At 46.1% G+C, this 23,169-nt stretch overlaps 1 protein-coding gene across 1 annotated transcript in view; it reads right to left on the reverse strand.

Moving 5' to 3' along the window:
• PTPN4 (protein tyrosine phosphatase non-receptor type 4) overlaps window positions 1-23,169 on the reverse strand; it is a 209,816-nt gene that overhangs the window by 83,629 nt on the left and 103,018 nt on the right. Inside the window, exons 11-13 of the mRNA XM_089662397.1 lie at window positions 20,163-20,226; window positions 11,698-11,870; window positions 5,272-5,340 (exon numbers count right to left, since the gene is read on the reverse strand). Of these exons, the coding sequence (XP_089518523.1) occupies window positions 5,272-5,340; window positions 11,698-11,870; window positions 20,163-20,226 (306 nt within the window). The remainder of the gene's footprint in view (window positions 1-5,271; window positions 5,341-11,697; window positions 11,871-20,162; window positions 20,227-23,169) is intronic.

The following is a 23,169-nucleotide window of genomic DNA, read 5'->3' on the forward strand; positions in this document are numbered from 1 at the left end:
CCGCAGCCTTTTGTTTCCAAGAAGAACAAACCGGTTATTACCATAATTGTTACATATGTACATCAAGCAGGACACAAATTACACACATGAGCTCCCCGTCAGATGATCGGCCGGTGTTTGGCAATAGGAGGGATCCCCTGAATCCAGGCCATTGACAAGCCAAGAGGCACTTTGCTTCCATCAAAAACTCACCTGGCAAGCTGGAGGTGAGCCGAGCACCGCGATCGCGCTCCATAACGGGCCCAGCATTCAACGCTCCTTGCTAATATTAGGTTTTTCTGACTCTAATAAACAGTTCTGAAAGGCAGGGCACCACCCACTTGTGCCTTTTCTTTTCAGCTTCCTGTTGAGCCCGGCGTGCAGCTCTGAAGCTTTACCACAAAGCTAAAAAGACGATTTTTTGCAGCAAACTTAACCCTCTCTGTGACTGCAAGGGCGACACAGAAACCTTAAAGTGGAGCTATGGGCGGAATCAACGACGACGGATTTTATGCAGAAGTCTATCTATAGCATTCACGCAGCAGTTATTTTATTGCATGAGCCCCCTCCACATTTATCACCTATGAATTCTGCCGGTATATCCATTTTTTTCACTTCCTGTAATAAGTGACAACACTGTTCATTCTGAAGTGAAATTGCACAGTAGTGTTGTCACCCTGTAAACAGGGTAGTTTAGATAGATATGAACATTAATCTCCCTAGCAGTGTGATTATGTCAGTATTTCTGTGCTGAAAGCGGTACATTTTTTTCCATGGAAATATGTCTTTTTTTTATTGTAGGCCTGTAATTTTTAGGAATAACTCACTAAAATCTGTCCGAACAAGAGTCTAGTAAACATCCCGGGGAGGATAAAACTTGAAACACGAAATCATAAATTATAATTTATTAAATAATCATAAAAAATAATAATATAATAATAATAAATTTAATTCAATAATATAATCAAACCAAAAACACTGAAATGTGAAATAGAGCGCCAAGTTCGAGGAATTTCGAGGAATTTCCCCCACGAATCATTATCACTCAATTCTGCAAGTGGTTCTGATTTACTATCGCTGTTCTCTAGCCGGTCTAAAACCGCTTTTGACCTAAAGGGACGCTTTTTGGACGCCATGGACGTTTCTCAGTTTCCAGGCAGAAAGAACAGTCAAAATGCAGGCAGGGCGCCGGACAAAGCACTCGGGACAAAATGTATGTGAAATGGTTTGAAACGGTAATGTTTTACTATGTGATATTCGTTTATTAGAAAATGTCGGTTTTTAAAATGTTCAAATTTGCCGCCGGTTCCGGCCCCCGTACGTCCCGACGCTTGCAGGGACCAGAACACGGAGGCCGGATGCCGGCATCGGCCGGAGGAGATGGCCGGGGACACTGCAGGGGACACATCGCGGGAGCGCAGGACAAGGTAAGTGCTGCAGGGAATTCCTGAGCAACGCGGCATGGTAAGCAGGGTGTAGCTCGGGGGGGTTACCGCTTTTGGTACTGAAACTTTACCCCGAGCTACACTCGGGAATACCGCCAGGGGGGTTAATGCTCAGCTGAACCTTCAGTTTAATCTCTTGGTGCCCACGTGACGTTTATATGTGGAAGCCAAGAGGTGGGGGTTTAGCCCCACACGCCACATGTATGTGTCTATGGGCGGTAGAGGGCTCAGTGCTGAGAGTGCGCTCATACACCCTCCCAGCACAGTGACCAAGCTGCCAAAGACAATACTTGGTCTGTACTAATGATTGGGAGTGGGCGAGACCAGCTCCTGATCACAAGACCACTGTGATAGCCAATCACAGTAGTCACATGGTTAGGCAGATCTTCCCACCCCCCTAGGCTGATGAGCCCAGTTAAAAACTCTCAGTCTGTACTAATGGCTGAGAACCAATCAGACAGAGACTGGCTCCTGATCATGTGATGACCGTTATGGCCAATCACAGTGGTCACATGGTTAGGCAGATCTTCCCACCCCCCTAGGCTGATGAGCCCAGTTAAAAACTCTCAGTCTGTACTAATGGCTGAGAACCAATCAGACAGAGACTGGCTCCTGATCATGTGATGACTGTTATGGCCAATCACAGTGGTCACATGGTTAGGCAGATCTCCCACCCCCCTAGGCTGATGAGCCCCAGTTAAAAACTCTCAGTCTGTACTAATGACTGAGAACCAATCAGACAGAGACTGGCTCCTGATCATGTGATGACCGTTATGGCCAATCACAGTGGTCACATGGTTAAGCAGATCTTCCCACCCCCCTATGCTGATGAGCCCAGTTAAAAACTCTCAGTCTGTACTAATGGCTGAGAACCAATCAGACCGAGACTGGCTCCTGATCATGTGATGACCGTTATGGCCAATCACAGTGGTCACATGGTTAGGCAGATCTTCCCACCCCCCTATGCTGATGAGCCCAGTTAAAAAACTCTCAGTGCGTACTAATGGCTGAGAACCAATCAGACAGAGACTGGCTCCTGATCATGTGATGACCGTTATGGCCAATCACAGTGGTCACATGGTCAAGCAGATCTTCCCACCACCCTAGGCTGATGAGCCCAGTTAAAAACTCTCAGTCTGTGCTAATGGCTAGGAACCAATGAGACAGAGACTGGCTCCTGATCATGTGATGACTGTTATGGCCAATCACAATGGTCACATGACTAGGCAGACATTCATGCCCCCCCCCCCCCCCACAGGTGTATGAGCCCAGCTCAAGACTCTCGGTCTGTAATAATAACTGGGAACTGGCAAGATCAGCTCCTGATTATAACGAACCACAGTGATCACATGACTAGGCAAACCTTCCCGCCCCACTACGATAGTCAATCACAATACTAGGCAGACCTTCCCGCTTCCCCCAGGCGTAAGAGCCCAGTTAAAAACACTGCCAGTCTGTACTAATGACTGGCAACCTGCAAGACTGGCTCCTGATCATGTGACCACTGTAGTAGCCCATCTCAGTGGTCAAATGCATAGACAGATCTTTCTGCCCCCCCCCCCCCCCCCCAGGTGTACAAGTCCAGGTAAAGGACCGCTGGGGTGGGCAGGAAGGGGTTAAAAAGCTAAAAATATATGATAAATATATATTTATGATGCACCAAAACACAAAGGATATCCTTTAGAAAGCAGAGCATGTTGCAGAAAAAGACTCATATGCTCTCTGCGTGGAAGCAGAGTCTTGGAATTCTTTGTGTATTTCTTCCAGATCTGTGCGTAATCCAATGTGAGACTTCCTGTAATAAAGACCACTCACTGCTGCTCTCTCTTTGTGCAGGGGGACTGGTCTTGTCTCCGCCCCCTTCTGTAGTTTTCTGCAGGCAGCATGTTGTGGGTGGGGCCTGCTTGGTTCCTCCCACAGCTCTACTCTCTCTCCTTGTGCAGGATGACTGGTCTTATCTCCTCACCCTTCTGTAGTCTTCTGAAGGCAGTGTGTAGTTGGGGGAGTGGGCTGGGCCCCTCCCACGACTCTGCTCTCTCTCCTTATGCAGGGTAACTGGTTTTGTCTCAGTCCCCTCCTATAGTTTTCTGTAGTGGGTGGGGCCTGCTGGGTCCTCCCACAGCTCTGCTCTCTCTCTCCTTATGCAGGGTGACTGGTCTTGTCTCTGCCCCTCCTGTAGTCTTCTGCAGGCAGCCTGTAGTGGGCGGAGTTGGCTGGGCCCCTCCCACAGCACTGCTTTCTCTTCTTGTGAAGGGTGACTGGTCTTGTCTCTGCCCCTCCTGTAGTTTTCTGTAGGGGTGGAGCCTGCTGGGTCCCGCTCACAGCTCTGCTCCCTCTCCTTGTGAAGGGTGACTGGTCTTGTCTCCGCCCCTCCTGTACTTTTCTGTAGTGGGTGGAGCCTGCTGGGTCCCGCTCACAGCTCTGCTCCCTCTCCTTGTGCAGGGTGACTGGTCTTGTCTCCGCCCCCTCCTGTAGTTTTCTGTAGTGGGTGGAGCCTGCTGGGTCCCGCTCACAGCTCTGCTCCCTCTCCTTGTGCAGGGTAACTGGTCTTGTTTCCGCCCCCTCCTGTACTTTTATGTAGTGGGTGGAGCCTGCTGGGTCCCGCTCACAGCTCTGCTCACTCTCCTTGTGCAGGGTGACTGGTCTTGTCTCCGCCCCCTCCTGTACTTTTCTGTAGTGGGTGGGGCCTGCTGGGTCCCGCTCACAGCTCTGCTCCCTCTCCTTGTGCAGGGTGACTGGTCTTGTTTCCGCCCCCTCCTGTACTTTTATGTAGTGGGTGGAGCCTGCTGGGTCCCGCTCACAGCTCTGCTCCCTCTCCTTGTGCAGGGTGACTGGTCTTGTCTCCGCCCCCTCCTGTACTTGTATGTAGTGGGTGGGGCCTGCAGGGTCCCACTCACAGCTCTGCTCCCTCTCCTTGTGCAGGGTGACTGGTCTTGTCTCCGCCCCCTCCTGTACTTTTCTGTAGTGGGTGGAGCCTGCTGGGTCCCGCTCACAGCTCTGCTCCCTCTCCTTGTGCAGGGTGACTGGTCTTGTCTCCGCCCCCTCCTGTACTTTTCTGTAGTGGGTGGGGCCTGCTGGGTCCCGCTCACAGCTCTGCTCCCTCTCCTTGTGCAGGGTGACTGGCCTTGTTTCCGCCCCCTCCTGTACTTTTATGTAGTGGGTGGAGCCTGCTGGGTCCCGCTCACAGCTCTGCTCCCTCTCCTTGTGCAGGGTGACTGGTCTTGTCTCCGCCCCCTCCTGTAGTTTTCTGTAGTGGGTGGAGCCTGCTGGGTCCCGCTCACAGCTCTGCTCCCTCTCCTTGTGCAGGGTAACTGGTCTTGTTTCCGCCCCCTCCTGTACTTTTATGTAGTGGGTGGAGCCTGCTGGGTCCCGCTCACAGCTCTGCTCCCTCTCCTTGTGCAGGGTGACTGGTCTTGTCTCCGCCCCCTCCTGTACTTTTCTGTAGTGGGTGGGGCCTGCTGGGTCCCACTCACAGCTCTGCTCAGCAGCACAGTGATGATGTCGCTGCTACTTTTACAAGGTAACATCTGGGTTTGTAAAGGCATCGGTGCACACAAAGTGGATTTATATCCTGGTTATTGAGGAATAAATCCAAATGAAAACTTTACGCCCGGAGTTCAGCTTTCGGAGACGGTTAAATTTGAAAAAAATATTCTTGACCGAAGCTAGTTCTCCGACTGACCACCCTACATCACGACAAAAGGAGCTGAAGTCCAGCGATGCCGGCCAAGCCATAAGCACAGAGCCATCGTACAGGAGACTTTATATAGCAACTTCACAAACAAACAATGAGGAAGAGGAAGAAACCAGACAACAACCCCCCCCACCCCCCGTCATTCCTGCTTACCTCGCAAATACCCGGTCCTTATTGGCCTTCTCCTTCCCATACTGCACAGACTGCACCTCCGTCCGCCCGCTGCAACAACACACAACACACTTTTATTATCATCATCCTTCATAGACAAAGCCTATTACTGTGCTAGGACAGAGCATGTGACCAGGACAGAGCCAATCAGAAATCATGTCATGCATAATCGGGAAAATGCTACCATTAACCCCCAGTTCACATCTGTGCGGGTGGTGCTGCTGCGGATCCGCGCGAAAATCCGTGCAGCTGCACCACCCGCACAGAGAAATGCAGACCTGCGGGCGGGTGCCATTACTTCTAATGGCACGCCGCCCACACTGGGAAACGCAACCATAATGGGAACCACGGCTGCGTTTTCCAAAGTAGTGCAGGGACTTCTTCCCTGCGTGTCACGGGCGTCCATTGAAATGCCAGTGCAAAACGGGACCCGCATGGCTGCATAGATGTGACCGGGGGGTAAAGCTTTTGGAACTTCACTCTCTCAATCATCACAAACCATTTTTAATCCTTATTCTGCTAGCATTAGTAAATAGATAGGAAGGTATATTATATTTCAACTTTTTTTTTTTTTTTTACACATTTCTTCAGTGTCTTCCTGGTTTCTGGCCAAGGCAAATGACGTCATACATCCTAGGAGTCTTCCCAGGAGCCAGGAGGAGGGCCTTTCTCAGCTAAGCATACCCTCTTGCCTGCATGCCTGAGCTAAGGGCAGATCCAGGAAGTAAATGCTACATGAATCATCTGCCCTTACTCAATAAGACCTGAAGGGTTTTTGGAATTGTCATAGAACAGGACCGGAGAGGTTTCTGGAACCGCTGTAGAATAGGACAATGGAGGTTTCTGGAACGGTTGAAGAATAGGACCATGGAGGTTCCTGGAACCGTCGTAGAATAGGACCGGGGAGGTTTCTGGAACAGCTGTAGAATAGGACAATGGAGGTTTCTGGAATGGTTGAAGAATAGGACCATGGAGGTTCCTGGAACCGTCGTAGAACAGGACCGGGGAGGTTACTGGAACTATCATAGAATAAGACCAGGGAGGTTTCTGGAACTTTCACAGAATAGGACCATGGAGGTTTCTGGAACTGTTATAGAATGGGACCAGGGAGGTTTTTGGAACCATTGTAGAATAGGACCAGGGAGGTTTCTGGAACCATTGTAGAATAGGACCAGGGAGGTTTCTGGAACCATTGTAGAATAGGACCAGGGAGGTTTCTGGAACTGTTATAGAATGGGACCAGGGAGGTTTTTGGAACCATTGTAGAATAGGACCAGGGAGGTTTCTGGAACCATTGTAGAATAGGACCAGGGAGGTTTCTGGAACCGTCGTACAATAGGACGGGAGAGGTTTCTGGAAACGTCAAGGAATAGGGCCAGGGAGGTCTCTGGAAACATTGTGGAATAGGACCGGGGAGGTCTCTGGAACCATCGTAGAATAGGACCGGGGAGGCCTCTAGAACCGTCATAGAATAGGACCGGGGAGGCCTCTGGAACTGTCATAGAATAGGACCAGGGAGGTCTCTGGAACCGTCGTAGAATTGGACCGGGGAGGCCTCTAGAACAGTCGTAGAATTGGACCGGGGAGGCCTCTAGAACCGTCGTAGAATAGGACCGGGGAGGCCTCTGGAACTGTCATAGAATAGGACCAGGGAGGTTTCTGGAACTGTCGTAGAACAGAACCAGGGAGGTTTTTGTAACCGTCGGAGAATAGGACCGGGGAGGTCTCTGGGACTGTTGAAGAATAGGACCGGGGAGATTTTTGTAACCGTCGGGAGAATAGGACCAGGGAGGTCTCTGGAACCGTCGTAGAATAGGACCCGGGAGGTTTCTGGAACCATCGTAGAACAGGACCGAGGAGGTCTCTGGGACTGTTGTAGAATAGGACCGGGGAGATTTTTGTAACCATCGGGACAATAGGACCGGGGAGGTCTCTGGAACCGTCGTAGAATAGGACCGGGGAGGTTTCTGGAACCGTCCTCCAGTCCCTGAGACAAGGAATAGTCAGAACAGATGTGAGCAGTTCAGGCGGCTGAGACAATTTTAGAAGCAGGACGGTCTGCCAGAACACTTGAGCCTGTCAAGCAGAAGAGAAGAATGTGACACCGTTATGAATGAAGGGGGGAATTGCAGGAGACAAGCAGGGAAGCAGATCTGTGAGAAGAGACAGAACCAGGGATGTCGTTCACCAGTATTAGCTAAAGTGGTCCAGAGCTGCACAGCAGCGATTTGGCTGATGATCTAAAGTCACAGTTTTGCCCGACACATCAAAATCTGATCAAGGAATGAATACGTAGATCAAGCTAAAAGCTATTTATTTTTGAGTTTTGGATGTAAAGAGGAAGGATTCAATCTGACCTCCGGCCTCCCCTTCAGTCTTGTACAGTTGTAGCGACTCCTCTCCTGAACTTGCTTACTATGATTTCACTGCACACTGTGAGCTTCTCACAATGTGCATTAGAAGCTGCAGCAAGTCAGACAGAACACCTCCTCATTTCCTCGCTGGAGGACAATCCAGCATCATCTAGCAACAAGCGGCCCGCCAGGCTATTTCATGTGGCCTCCCCCCGCAGCTCTCCTGAAGCTGCGGCGTTCCCCTCATCTCCGTCCCCACCTTGTCTCAGCAGTCGGCAGCAGAGAGGACTAAATACCTCCACCAGATTCTGCACTTCTCTGTGTAGCTGTGGAGAGGCTCATCTCTGCCCCCCTCAGAGGAGGACAGAGCTCCTCCTACAGATCCTGCGCATCTCTGTGCAGCCGTAGCACCCCCTCGCCTCCACCTCTCCTGGTCTTAGCATTCAGTAGTCTCTGGCAACTGACTTCAGCCCTCCTCTGGTCCTTCTCCAGACTTTGCACTTTCTGCTTCCCAGTACTGTCCCCGGCTTCTTCTCAGCAGCAGCACAAGGTAAGGAGGGGTTCACTCAGGGGCGGACTGACCATTTGGAAACTCAGGCACTGCCTGAGGGCCCGGGGTCAGTAGGGGGCCCCATGAGATGCCCCTGGTACCTTTATCATAGGCTTTTTGGAGTTTGGGTAAGGACACAGGGGCCCCATGATCCCCTATTGCCCGGGGGCCCCATGAGTTGTCGGTCCGCCCCTTTGTTCACTGTTATGTAAGGGAGAGCGGGGGACTCTTTCTTCTGATTAAAGGGGGGCGTTATATCCTTTGGACAGCTAGTCTTACAGATACAACCATCCCCTTTGAGAGCAACTGTAATGCTGATGCGGCCCGCGATGAAGTTTGATACCCCTGACGTAGTCTTTTTCCCCCGCTTGACTATCCCTGCCCCTTTCAGTCATAGGATTTCAGTTTTATCAATCGTGGAGGTTCAGCATCACATGTGGGCGTTACCTAGGGTGGTCTGTATGCAAATTCAGCCTGCCTAGGCACTTCCATTCCCCAGACTGACACTCACCTGAGATATTTTAATATTTGCATAACTCCTCCCAAGATCCCACCCACTGCTTGCATTAGGGCTGAGGGTTGTTTACAAGGAGTACTGAGGAATACTATATAAAATATAACTGACGTGATCTGATATTTATATGATTAGAATACAGCAATTAATTATACTTCTTCAACGTCATATATAAAGTAATTCCGGCTCCATTCACAGCTGCTTGAATTTTTATTTCTTTACTAATGCAGGCCATAGACGGGTCAAAAATCGGCCGATTTATTGTCCAAAAAAAAAATCGGTCGATTTTCGCACCGTTAGTGGGTTAATTGGTCGGCCTTTTTTCGGGGTTTTGGCACATTTTTTTTTATCGGTCAAGTTGGAAAAATGGCGGCCGATTTTCCCGGCAATGATGGGCAAAAACGGCTGATCGTTTTACCAAGAAAAAATCTGGAAGAAGAAGAAGAAGGAAGAAGGAGGAGGAAGGAGGAAGAAGGGAGGCGGGAGGGAGGAGGAGGGGGGAGGGGGGAGGGAGGAGGAGGGGGGAGGGGGGAGGGAGGAGGAGGGGGGAGGGGGGAGGGAGGAGGAAGAGGAAGAGGAAGAAGAAGGAGGAAGAAGAAGAAGGAGGAAGAAGAGGAAGAAGAAGGAGGAAGAAGAAGAGGAAGAAGAGAGAAGGAAGAGGAAGAAGAAGAAGGAAGAGGAAGAAGAAGAAGGAAGAGGAAGAAGAGAGAAGGAAGAGGAAGAAGAAGAAGAAGAAGAAGAAAGAAGAAGAAGAAGGAAGGAGAAGAAGAAGAAGAAGAAGAAGAAAGAAGAAGAAGAAGGAAGGAGAAGAAGAAGAAGAAGAAGAAAGAAGAAGAAGAAGAAAGAAGAAGGAAGAAGAAAGAAGAAGGAAGAAGAAAGAAGAAGGAAGAAGAAAGAAGAAGGAAGAAGAAAGAGGAAAGAAGAAAGAGGAAAGAAGAAAGAAGTAGAAGAAAGGAGAAGAAAGAAAAAGAAGGAAGAAGTCCAGTCAGCTAATATATTTTATAGGAAAAGTCTTGCGGTTACAACAACGTATCTATTTGTATCCGAATAAAAACATCTGTATCTGAAATGGATACAAATGGATACAATGTTGCAACCGCAAGATGTTTTCATGTAAAATATAATAGCGGAGCTCTCTGCAGGGCACAGAAGTAAAAATGCCGGCCGTAGACGGGACGAAAATCGGCCGATTTTTTTACCGTTGGTGGTAATGTCGGCCGATTGAACGACTGATTTTTCGTTTTTTTTTTTTAAAACGGACGGTTTTCGACCCATCTATGGCCTGCATTAGTTGTTATATGTTTATTGCTCAAAAAATGATCTAGAAAATGTATCCCAGAAAAAGACCACTTCCTATGCCAGAAAGGCACCCCTGTTCTGTATCCTCATATCTGTACACCAATCAGCCATAACATTCTGACCACTGAGAGGGAACGTTAATAACATTGATTACATTGTTACAATGGCAACTGAACATGGGTGGGGATACACTAGGCAGCAAGTAAACATGTTGACCCTGAAGATGATGTTTTGAAAGCAGAATTAATGGGCAAGCGTAAGGATTTGAGCAACTTTGACAAGGGCCAAATCGTAAAGGCTAGACTCCTGGGTCAGAGTATCTCCAAAACTGCAGCTCTTGTGGGATGTTCCCGGTCTGTAGTGGTCAGGACCTTCCAAAAGTGGTCCAAGGAAGTAAAACCAGCCAACCAGCAACAGGGTTATGGGCAACCAAGGCTCACTGAGGTGGGGAACGAAGGCTGGCTTGTGTAGTCTCATCCAAACCGAAGAGCTACTGGAGATTGGATTGCTGAAAAAGTGAATGCTGGTTCTGATAGAAAGGTGACAGAGCATACAGAACATCGCAGTTTGTTATGTATGCAAAGCCACAGACCGGTCAGGTTGCCCATGCAGACCTGTGTCCACAGCCAAAAGTGTCTACCATGGGCACATGAGCATCAGAACTGGACCACGGGGTAATGGAAGAAGGTGGCCTGTTCGGATGAATTAGTGGTTTGAGGAATACAAGTTTGAGGTGTTGACTTGGCCTCCAAATTCTACCAATCCTAACCCAATCGAACTTCTATGGGATGTGCTGGAATAACAGGTCCGATCCATGGAGGCCCCACCTCCCAACTTACAGGTCTTAAAGGATCTGTTACTGATGGCTTAGGACCAGATACCTTCAGAGGTCTAGTGGAGTCCATGCCTTGACGGGTCAGGACTGTTTTGGTGGCAAAAGGGGGACCTATTCTCAGTATTAGGTGGGTGGTCGTCATGTTATTGCTGATCGGTGTATAACTGCAGTGTGAAATCTAAGGCAGTACGTAGGACCCCAGGACAAAGTGATGTCTCTCTCTCCTATAGACTGAAGCAGTGTACGGGCCTCACCAGAGCTCTACGACGATCCTTTCCCCAGCCCAGTTCTTCTTCCTCCCCTTCTCCTCATCTCTCTTCCCCTTCTTCCCATGTGTCACCAAAGTGACTACACCTCGCAGCCTATCCCCCGGTAGCTCATGAACCGGCACCAGTTCATGGCCTGGGGGTTGGGAACCCCTGATCTAAGGCATTGCTGCCTCTGACTGGTACTCTCATCAAATTTAATACTCTCACTACTGTACTGCTTACTGTTCTCCTTGCTGGAGAGAAAGCTGTACCTGGCATACAAGAATCCCCCTACTTATTCTTCATTCATTAGGGGATCTGTGCTCCCGATACCTCTCCAGCTGCTTCAATATTCCTCCACCAGTCATGAGATCGCCAGCCATCAGGGGGGCAGCTCAGACACGAGGAAGGAAAAGCCCTGCTCCAGTACGAAGATGGCCGCCTTCACAAGGAGACACAGGGGCAGAACAAGGAATGGTAAATGAAATAGATCACTGACAAGTCCAATGCCCTCTGCTTGTCTTTTTCTGGCACATCTGACCCAATACAGGTTCCTCTTTCAGCAAGTCAGTGCTACGTTTCACCAAGCGGTTCTGTGTAATACTCACCAGTATCGGAACCTGGAGCCCAAAGTGAAGTAATGAGCAAAGAAGTTCTTGTGCGGCGGTAGTGGCGAGTCCAGCCGAAAGAAGGTGTGATGCTCTACACACGTCTTCCACACATTCTTACAGGCGCGATAATTCACCATGTTAAACCCCAGCACTGTCTCCCGATATTCATTCTGAGAACAGGCAAGAAAAAATGAAAATTGTATTTCAGAAATGAAGGAGTTTATTAGAAAGTAGGGGGGTAGCAGGAGAATGGGATGACAGTAAATAAAAAGTAAAAAACACAGTGAGCGCTCCTGAGAAAGTGGCTATTGCACTATGGTAACCAGAAAAAACCTCAAACAAATGTATATCAGGAGTGCAGCGCTAAAATCCATATAAAAGGCTAAATCAATTATAAATATATAAAAAGTATACGAGTAATAAAATGGCAAGTAAGAAAGTTCATAAAATGATAGTGGTGATAATGATTCCAACCGCAGCGATGTTTAAATGCTTGTGCTTTGAAGGTATAGTAAGAATGCGCACTCACCAGATGCGCATTGAATATGCACATATAAATATATCCACAACGGTCCTCTTTAGGGAACGGGATATGCCGGGCGTATGGTTAGCCTCCTAAGAGGAGGACTCAGCGAGGAGTTTAGCTGACGAGTATTGTAGAGAGTTGCTCTCCGTACAGCCCAGGCAGGACCCACTGCAGTCCCAGGACTGGTGCTACTGATTTGCAGAGCCTGCCTTTGAGCCTGGCCCATTTCAAGTACCCAGAGGACGGAGTCCCTGTAATACAGGCTGCAGACCTATCCATCCTTAAAGGGGACCTCTGGATGAGCTGACCACCACCCAACCCAAGAGCTTCTGCTGTGCTGTTTAAATCCTGAAGGAGGCTAACCATAAGCCCGGTATATTCTGTTCCCTAAAGAGGACCGTTGTGGATATATTTATATGCGCATATTTAATGCACATCTGGTGAGTGCGCATTCTTACTACACCTTCAAAGCACAAGCATTTAAACATCTCTGCGGTTGGAATCATTATCACCACTATCATTTTATGAACTTTCTTACTTGCCATTTTATTACTCATATACTTTTTATATATTCATAATTGATTTAGCCTTTTATATGCATTTTAGCGCTGCACTCCTGATATACAGTAGAAATGGGATGGAAGTCTGAGAAGACCGGTTGATATTTCAGTTCAGTGTTCAATAAGTTACAAAGCCACAGGATTTCAGTCAGGATCAACAGGACTTTTTCTATACTTGCAGAAAATATTCTTGGGAAACAGAAAACTAATGCAGCCGCCACATCTAAGAACTGGTAAGGTGCAATATATGACATTTCTTCTCTTGGTACAAATGGAGAAACAGAAAAAGGGCGCACCAACCTAGTGCATTATTGTTTAACCATTAGCCGCCCGGCCAATGGCCGTTTGGCGGCTTGAAAAGCGCTGCAGCATTCCGGGTGCACGCCATTTGGCGTGCTCCCGCACATGCACGGTTTGCGCGGTTGCAGAGCGACGCAGCAGTGCGATCTGTCACCGCCCGTGCACCTCGGACACGGCCGATGACAGATCCGAGTACCGGCTCCCGTTGCCGGTACCATGTGACCTGCTGTGACCAATCACAGCAGGTCACATGACAGTTGTATACAATGGATGGCTTCATTCATGATGCCATCCATTGTATACTAGTGCATAGCTTTGAATGGTCACAGCTAATCACATGCACATGTCATGTGATTAGCTGTGACCAAATCACAGCTAAGCACAAAAAAAAAAAAAAAAAAGCTGAATGAATCAATTTCATTCAGGTAAATGCTTGCTTATAGCAAAGTAATTCTTTGCTATAAGCAAATTGTGTAAAAAAAAAAAAAAAAAAATACTGATCACTTCCCCAAAGTAGTACAGTGTTACTATGGTAACATTGTACTATTTTGGTCATAGTAAAATATGAAAAAAAATCTTAAAAAAATAAAAAAAAAAAGTAATAAAAAATGAAATATAATAAAAAAATTAAAAATTTAAAAAAAAAATATATATATATATATTATTTTCATACTGTCACCAGTCAGTGTCGCTGTTCACCGCCATGCCAGTTATATGATGACGCTGTACTGCACTGGTGACAGTATGTAAAAAAAAAAATAGTGAAAATAATTTTTTTAATTTTTTCATTTTCCGAAAAATTATGACAAAAAAATACAACTTCAAAAAACTCGCCATGCCTCTTATGAAGTACGTCGGACTGTCTACTCTGCAAAAAAGGGTCATTTGGGGGATATCTGTACTGTCCTGACATTCTTGGACCTCAAGATATTAGATTGGCTGTCAGTACTTCAGGATTGATCAATATTCAGATCTATATCATAGTTTGTGAACTCTATAACTTTCCTACAAACTAAAAAATACATCCTAATTTGGGTTATTTTCACCAAAGACATGTAGCAGAATACATCTCGGCCTAAATTTATGAAGAACAATTATTTATTTGTAAACTTTTATAACAGAAAAAGAAAAATGTGTTTTTTTTTCAAAATCTTTGGTCTTTTTTTGTTAATTTAGCAAAAAATAAAAACCCCAGCGGTGATTAAATACCACCAAAAGAAAGCTCTAGTTGTGTGAAGAAAATGATAAAATTTTAGTTTGGGTACAATGTTGTATGACCGCGCAATTGTCATTCAAAGTGTGAGAGCGCTGAAACCTGAAAACTGGCCTGGGCAGGAAGGTGTAAAATTGCCCGGTATTGAAACGGTTAAAATAATTTATTAAAGAAACAAAAATAGGTAATCATACTCACAATGGACATAATAACACAGGCATGTCAAACTGAACAAGACGTATGATCCAAACAACATCTGAGTCCATACGATGGAACCCTGGATGACCAACTGGCTAACGCGTTTCGAGGACATAACCTCTTCCTCAGAGCCTCAGGTTGGCTCTGAGGAAGAGGTTATGTCCTCGAAACGCGCCGGCGTGCCCTTTTTCTGTTTCTCCATTTGTATCCAGTGTATTCAGACCACCCCGGTCTGTTGAGGGCAGCAAGCAGTGCATATTCCAGAAAATTCTAGAACATTCCTATTGGGTCTACTGAGTCCTTTCCTAGCGCAGCAGTAAAGTGTTTGTTGTGTTGGATTTCTTCTCTTGGGTTTGGATAAACTTTAACCACTCTCCTCCCCAGCCCCTGCTATTCCTGGACTCTTCTATCCCATCGGGAAGCTCGGGACCGCTATAAGCTGCACACAGAGGAGAGGGGGAAACATCCCTTCTGCCCCCATGACTGAAACCAAAGCAATGAGAATTTCATCACTTCCAGGCGGCCCCCACCGCGTGCCAATGCATGCACATGTAGGCAGTGATAGTACTAGTGAGGTATCGCTGCAAATGACTGAGAACAAAAATTCCAGCACCAGAGATCACATTTCTCTCTAAACTAGTAACCTGTAAAGGCTTTTTAAGTGTTGCATATGGAGATTTGTAGATACTTTAGCTTGTCATCATATCACTAACATTTTAAATCTTGACATGTTTGTTATCTATTTATGTGCTGCAACATCATCTTTTATATTTTCTCAGATATTGGGCGTGGCATTTTGTTTGTGTGCAATAAATGCATTTAAAGCGGAACTTCACTCTCTCAGTCAACACTGACTATATTTAGTCCTTATGCTGCTATTATTGGTAAATAGATAGGAAGTGTGACAGACCCAAATCGGGACAGGGGCTTTTTTTTGTTGGGGGGGGGGCTGCAGGCTAGCCTTTTACTACTGACTATGGGCCCTGGCATCTAAGGGGGCTCTATTCTTTGGGAGGTGTGTGCCTGGGGGGACCTTTGGCGTAGTTTTACTTTGGATAGTCCATGTCTCCCTGAATCACAAAGACTCTGAGAACTGGAGGACCAGGATACAGATTTTGGGTCTCTGTGCCCAAACCAGCATTGAATGCTTCAACCCCCCCTCCTTATAGACTCAGGGACACTAAACAGATTATTGAAAGAGGTATAGACTCCAGAGAGAGAGAGTGAGAGAGAGAGATAATTTCCCCCGGTACAAATCATTGGTAAGACCTCATCTGGAATATGCCGTTCAGTTTTGGGCACCAATTCACAAAAAGAACATTGGGGAACTGGAGAAAGTACAGAGAAGGTCAACCAAACTGATAACAGGCATGGAGGAGATCAGCTATGAGGAAAGATTAGAGGAACTGAATGTATTCTCTCTTGAGAAGAGGAGATTAAGGGGGGATATGATCTCCATGTATAATACATAAGGGGGGGATATGATCACCACATATAATACATAAGGGGGGATATGATCTCCATGTATAATACATAAGGGGGGATATGATCACCACATATAATACATAAGGGGGGATATGATCTCCATGTAGAATACATAAGGGGGGGGATATGATCTCCATGTAGAATACATAAGGGGGGGATATGATCTCCATGTATAATACATAAGGGGGATATGATCTCCATGTATAATACATAAGGGGGATATGATCTCCATGTATAATACATAAGGGGGGGATATGATCTCCATGTATAATATATAAGGGGGGGATATGATCTCCATGTATAATACATAAGGGGGGATATGATCTCCATGTATAATACATAAGGGGGGATATGATCTCCATGTACAATACATAAGGGGATATATGATCTCCATGTACAATACATAAGGGGGGATATGATCTCCATGTATAATACATAAGGGGGGGGATATGATCTCCATGTATAATAGATAAGGGGGGATATGATCTCCATGTATAATACATAAGGGGGATATGATCACCATGTATAAAACATAAGGGGGGATACGATCTCCATGTATAATACATAAGGGGGGATATGATCTCCATGTATAATACATAAGGGGGGATATGATCTCCATGTATAATACATAAGGTGGGGATATGATCTCCATGTATAATACATAAGGGGGGATATGATCACCATGTATAATACATAAGGGGGGATATGATCTCCATGTATAATACATAAGGGGGATATGATCTCCATGTATAATACATAAGGGGGGATATGATCACCATGTATAATACATAAGGGGGGATATGATCTCCATGTATAATACATAAGGGGGGATATGATCTCCATGTATAATACATAAGGGGGGGATATGATCTCCGTGTATAATACATAAGGGGGGATATGATCTCCATGTATAAATACATCAGTGGTTCATATAGTGAACTCGGTGTAGTTATTCCCCCTGCGGTCATCACAGAGGACAAGGGGGCACTCTTTATGTCTGGAGGAAAAGACATTTAATCTCCAAACACGGAAAGGTTTCTTCACAGTAAGAGCTGTGAGAATGTGGAATAGACTCCCTCAAGAGTTGGTTGTGGCCAGCTCAGTGGATTGCTGTAGGAAAGTCCTGGATTCTTTCTTGGATACACAGAATATAACTGGATATAACATTTATAGGTAAAGTTGATCCAGGGAATATCCAATTGCCTCTTGGGGGGATCAGGAAGGAATTTATTTCCCAGCAGGAGCAAATTGGGTCGTGCTTTGCTGGGATTTTTGCCTTCCTCTGGATCAACTGTGGGTGTAGGATAACTTTTTTTTTTTTTTTTAATGGTTGAACTGGATGGACTTACCTTTTTTCAGCCAGACTAACTATGTAACTATGTTAATATAATCAGCTCAAAACAACCTGATGCTGAGGTGTCTCGCTGTAATCTATTTATTACAGTGTGATATGTTTACTGTTGTGTCTTTCTCCCATTGTTAATTGAGGTCATTGAGTCACCTATTGTTTCTGTGGGATGCAGCTTAGTTCTACTTTAAAGCGGAGTTCCACCCAAAAGGGGAAGTTCCGCTTTAAAGATTGGTCCCCCACTCCCCATTAAGGATTGGCACCTTTGGGGAGCGGGGGGGGGGGGGGGGTGTACCCGAATTTGACAGGTACCTGCTCCCACTTCCGTTGCGATCGCCCTAGGCGATCGGGAGCGGAAGTTGTCCTCCTACCCTCCCTCCCCAAAGTCTTGTGGGACATGTAACAGGGACCATTCATGAAGCACAGCGCTACTCGCGCATGTGCAGTGGGTACCCGGCTGTGAAGCCGCAAGCAGTCACAGCCCGGTGCCCACACTGAAGATGCCGGCCTCCTGGAATAAAGGACGGCCAGTGAAACAGGCTGAGGCGGGGGCAACGCGGTATCATGGGACAGGTAAGTGGCTGTTTTTTAAAAGTCAGCAGCTACAGTTTTTGTAGCTGCTGACTTTTATTTTTTTACAGATTGAGTGGAACTCCCTGAAAGTGTGCATTTAATAAATGGCTGTGCAAATATCACGAGTCATAAAAAAAACTGCAACAACCACCATTTTATTCTCCAGGGCCTTTACTTGCAGGAAATATATAATGTTTTGGGAAGTCCAAGTCATTTTCCTGCAAAAAATGCAGATTTTAACATGTATGTGAGAAATACCAAAATTGGCCCCGGACGGCAAGTGATAAAGTCACCCCCGAAGCAGCATATACTCATCTCTTCACTCCCCCACCTCTCCATTAATAACTAGTTCAGCGCAGGGATCTCCCTACCAGTCCTCAGGTGACAGCGCTGGGTGTCTGAGCAACCAATCACTGACAAGTGTCACGGATGGCGGGTAACAAGTCACACGGTCGCGATATTTAGAAGTTCTGGATCTTTCTTTTTGCTCCTGGTGGCAAACAGAACAGAGTAGGAGAGAAGGGAAGAACTGCAAGCTTTGATCTGCAGCTTTGATGTGCGATAAAAGTAACGATCTGGTTAATCTTTTTAACCCCTTCCTGCCAACTCCGGCATCCCTATAAAAAGTTCTGAATTCCTGGGTCGAGGTGGGAAGGAGCGGCAATCATGTGACCACTGTGATTGGCTGCCACAGTGGTCACCATTGGAAGCTGGTCCCGCGGGCTACCAATCATTAGTAGAGGTAGAGAGCTGCCTCTGATCACAGAAACAATGGCGGTCCAGTTCTATGTGCGGTGTGTGTGCGTTAAAGCTCGCCCTTTTGCCCCCGCTCATACTTGTTACATTGCGGGCAACAGGGTAAACATTCCCTTTAGCATTCAGCACTGTTAGGCCGCATGTACACGGGACACTTCTGAATGATGGAAACTGACTGCTGGAAAACGTAGGTTAAAAACATCTGTTTAGCCGCGCTTGCATAACGCGTTTATGCGCGTTTGCGTTTAGAAGCGTTTTTTAAAGATAAGCACAGGAGACCTTCCAAATGCCCAGAATGCACTGAAAAGTGGTAAATTATTAACCATTTCAGATTGTTTGAAAGAAATACAGAGAGTAGAAACAGAGACAGCAGTATGTGTTGAGATTAGCTTAGGCGTGAGTTGCTCATTAACATTTCTTTTGTTTCCAAGGGTGGGAAAGATGTCTGGTGGAGTGAGTCATTAAGGTCAACTGGCAGGGGGTCTTCATGTGGAATTTGAGGTGTGAATGGTCATTAACATATCTTTTGTTTCCAAGGGTGGGAGAGGTCTGAGCTGTGAATGGTCATTAACATATCTTTTGTTTCCAAGGGTGGGAGAGGTCTGAGGTGTGAATGGTCATTAACATATCTTTTGTTTCCAAGGGTGGGAGAGGTCTCAGGTGTGAATGGTCATTAACATATCTTTTGTTTCCAAGGGAGGGAGAGGTCTGAGGTGTGAATGGTCATTAACATATCTTTTGTTTCCAAGGGTGGGAGAGGTCTCAGGTGTGAATGGTCATTAACATATCTTTTGTTTCCAAGGGTGGGAGAGGTCTCAGGTGTGAATGGTCATTAACATATCTTTTGTTTCCAAGGGTGGGAGAGGTCTGAGGTGTGAATGGTCATTAACATATCTTTTGTTTCCAAGGGTGGGAGAGGTCTCAGGTGTGAATGGTCATTACAATGTGTGACAAGCTTGGTAGGAACATCCTGTGTTCAGTGTTTTGTCCATCTGAGTACCTGGAAAACACTTTGCATGCATTTTTCATGCTGAAAAAAGGCTCTGGACTGCAATAAGAACTGGAAGAGTTAAAAAAAATTTCAGACGCAAACGCTTTTAGCCGCGTTTGCAAGCGTTTTGCATTTGAAACGCTGATAAAATCGACTGCTGAATGCAAGTTTTCTGCATTCAAAAAAACAACTGTAAACTCAAATGCCTGTAAATGAAGATGTGTACATGGACACATAGAAAAACATTAGGGAGAGTTCAGGGGCTGCTGAAAAAATGCTGAACAGCTCCTAAACGTCAGTTTATCAGCTGCAGTGTACATGAGCCCTTATACAGCAAAGAGACGGAGAAGCGGGGCAAGACTACCACCGGTGTATTCCAAGGTCAAGGAATATAAATCCTACATGGGTACTGCTAAGGAGAACAAATGGGAATCCATACAATTCTAGAACACAATCGGATCCACTGCGACTAGCCATACAGCTCAAAATCAAAAATCCTCACCACTACTCACCAGTTCTTTCCTCAGCTGAACGAAAAACTGTTTGCACTTAAAAGAAATTTTGACGATCTTCAACCTAGAAAGAAACAAAAGGGAAGAGTTTAGAAGTCATCCGGACAGTCAGGGGACACTCGGCGTGCGTCTCAGATTGAAGTCTCCGCTGCTCATGTTGGGAGGATTAAAAGTCACATAACCTGAGAAAAGACTCAGCACTAACTGCTATCAAACTACGCCAGGCGCTGGGACTGAAGGCATACCGCAGGAGACTGCTATATAGAGGGACCAAAATAGAGCTATACAGAGGGAGCTTTACTGTGACACCAACGATGGTTCCTGCCAGGAATGTTCCTCTGCACTGGAGTCAGTGACACGGAAGAAATGGTGCTGACACACTGGATTCTGGTGTCATCCCACACCATGAAAAATGGATGCTGGAGTCATCCCACACCATGAAAAATGGATGCTGGAGTCATCCCACACCATGAAAAATGGATTCTGGTGTCATCCCACACCATAAAAAAGGGATTCTGGTGTCATCCCACACCATAAAAAAGGGATTCTGGTGTCATTCCACACCATGAAAAAGGGATTCTGGTGTCATCCCACACCATGAAAAATGGATGCTGGTGTCATCCCACACCATGAAAAATGGATTCTGGTGTCATCCCACACCATGAAAAATGGATTCTGGTGTCATCCCACACCATAAAAAAGGGATTCTGGTGTCATTCCACACCATGAAAAAGGGATTCTGGTGTCATTCCACACCATGAAAAATGGATGCTGGTGTCATCCCACACCATGAAAAATGGATTCTGGTGTCATCCCACACCATTAAAAATGTATTCTGGTGTCAAACCACCCCATGAAAAATGTGTGCCAGTGCCCACTCCCTTTGTATGTGATTGGCAGTTAAAGGGTGACTCCACTTTTGTAAAACAAAAAGAATATAGCAGGAATCGGGAATGTTCCTTTGCATTGGAGTCAGTTACCCAAAAGAAATGGAGCTGACACACTGAATTCTGGTGTCATCCCACACCATGAAAAATGTATTCTGGTGTCCTCCCACAACATGACAAATTTGTACCAGTGCCCACCCCCTTTGTATGTGATTGGCAGTTAAAGGGTGACTCCACTTTTGTAAAACAAAAAGAATATAGCAGGAACCGGGAATGTTCCTCTGCACTGGAGTCAGTTTCCCGAAAGAAATGGTGCTGACACACTGAATTCTGGTGTCATCCTACACCATGAAAAATGGATTCTGGTGTCCTCCCACAACAAGAAAAATGTGTGCCAGTGCCCACCCCCTTTGTACGTGATTGGCAGTTAAAGGGTGACTCCACTTTTGTAAAAAAAAAAAAAAAGAATATAGCAGGAATCGGGAATGTTCCCAGTTCCTGCCGGGAATGTTCATTTGCATTGGAGTCAGTGGCACGAAAGAAATGGTACTGACACACTGGATTCTGGTGTCATCCCACAACATTAAAAAATTGTGCCAGTGCCCACTCCCTTTGTACGCGATTGGTAGATAAAGGGTGACTCCAATTTTGTAAAACAAAAAGAATATAGCAGGAACCGGGAATGTTCCTTTGCATTGGAGTCAGTTACCCAAAAGAAATGGTGCTGACACACTGGATTCTGGTGTCATCTCACACCAAGAAAAATGTATTCTGGTGTCATACCACCCCATGAAAAATGTGTGTCAGTGCCCACCCCCTTTGTTCGTGACTGGCGGTTAAAGGGTGACTCCACTTTTGTAAAACAAAAAGAATATTGCAGGAACCAGGAATGTTCCTTTGCACTGGAGTCAGTCAGTTACCCGAAAGAGATGGTGCTGACACACTGGATTCTGGTATCATCTCACACCATGAAAAATGGATTCTGGTGTCATCCCACACCAAGAAAAATGTGTGCCGGTGCCCACCCCCTTTGTACGTGATTGGCAGTTAAAGGGTGACTCCACTTTTGTAAAAAAAAAAAAAAAAAAAAAAAAAAAAGAATATAGCAGGAACCGGGAATGTTCCTCTGCACTGGAGTCAGTGACATAAAAGAGATGGTGCTGACACACTGGATTTTGGTGTCATCTCACACCATGAAAAATGGATTCTGGTGTCATCTCACACCATGCAAAATGGATTCTGGTGTCATCCCACACCATTAAAAATGGATTCTGGTGTCTTTGTGCCAGTGCCCACCCCCTTTGTATGTGATTGTCAGTTAAAGGGTGACTCCACTTTTGTAAAAAAAAAAAAAGAATATAGCAAGAACCTGGAATGTTCCTTTGCACTGGAGACAGTTACCCGAAAGAAATAGTGCTGACACACTGAATTCTGGTGTCATCCCACACCATGAAAAATGTATTCTGGTGTCATCCCACACCAAGAAACATTTGTGCCAGTGCCCACCCCCTTTATACATAATTGGCAGTTAAAGGGTGACTCCACTTTTATAAAAAAAAAAAAAAAAAAAGAAAGAATATAGCAGGAACCGGGAATGTTCCTCTGCACTGGAGTCAGTGACATGAAAGAGATGGTGCTGACACACTGGATTCTGGTGTCATCTCACACCATGAAAAATGGATTCTGGTGTCATCCCACACCAAGAAAAATTTGTGCCAGTACCCACCCCCTTTGTCTGTGATTGTCAGTTAAAGGGTGACTCCATTTTCGTAAAACAAAAAGTATATAGCAGGAACCGGAATGATCCTTTGCACTGGAGTCAGTTACCCGAAAGAAATGGTGCTGACACATTGGATTCTGGTGGCATCCCACACCATGAAAAATGTATTCTGGTGTCATCCCACACCAAGAAAAATTTGTGCCAGTACCCACCCCTTTTGTCTGTGATTGTCAGTTAAAGGGTGACTCCACTTTCGTAAAACAAAAAGAATATAGCAGGAACCAGGAATGGTCATTGGTAGGAATAGTGCCTTATTGTTGGTATCAGGGACAGGGATTATGCCCTCTTGGTGATGCCAGTGGTAGGAACAGTGCCCAAAGGGCCAGATTGAAGCCAACAA

Source organism: Staurois parvus, unplaced genomic scaffold (genome assembly GCF_062004578.1).
Source record: "Staurois parvus isolate SC_StPar_1 unplaced genomic scaffold, SC_StPar_1.0 ptg001466l, whole genome shotgun sequence".
NCBI lineage: Eukaryota > Metazoa > Chordata > Amphibia > Anura > Ranidae > Staurois > Staurois parvus.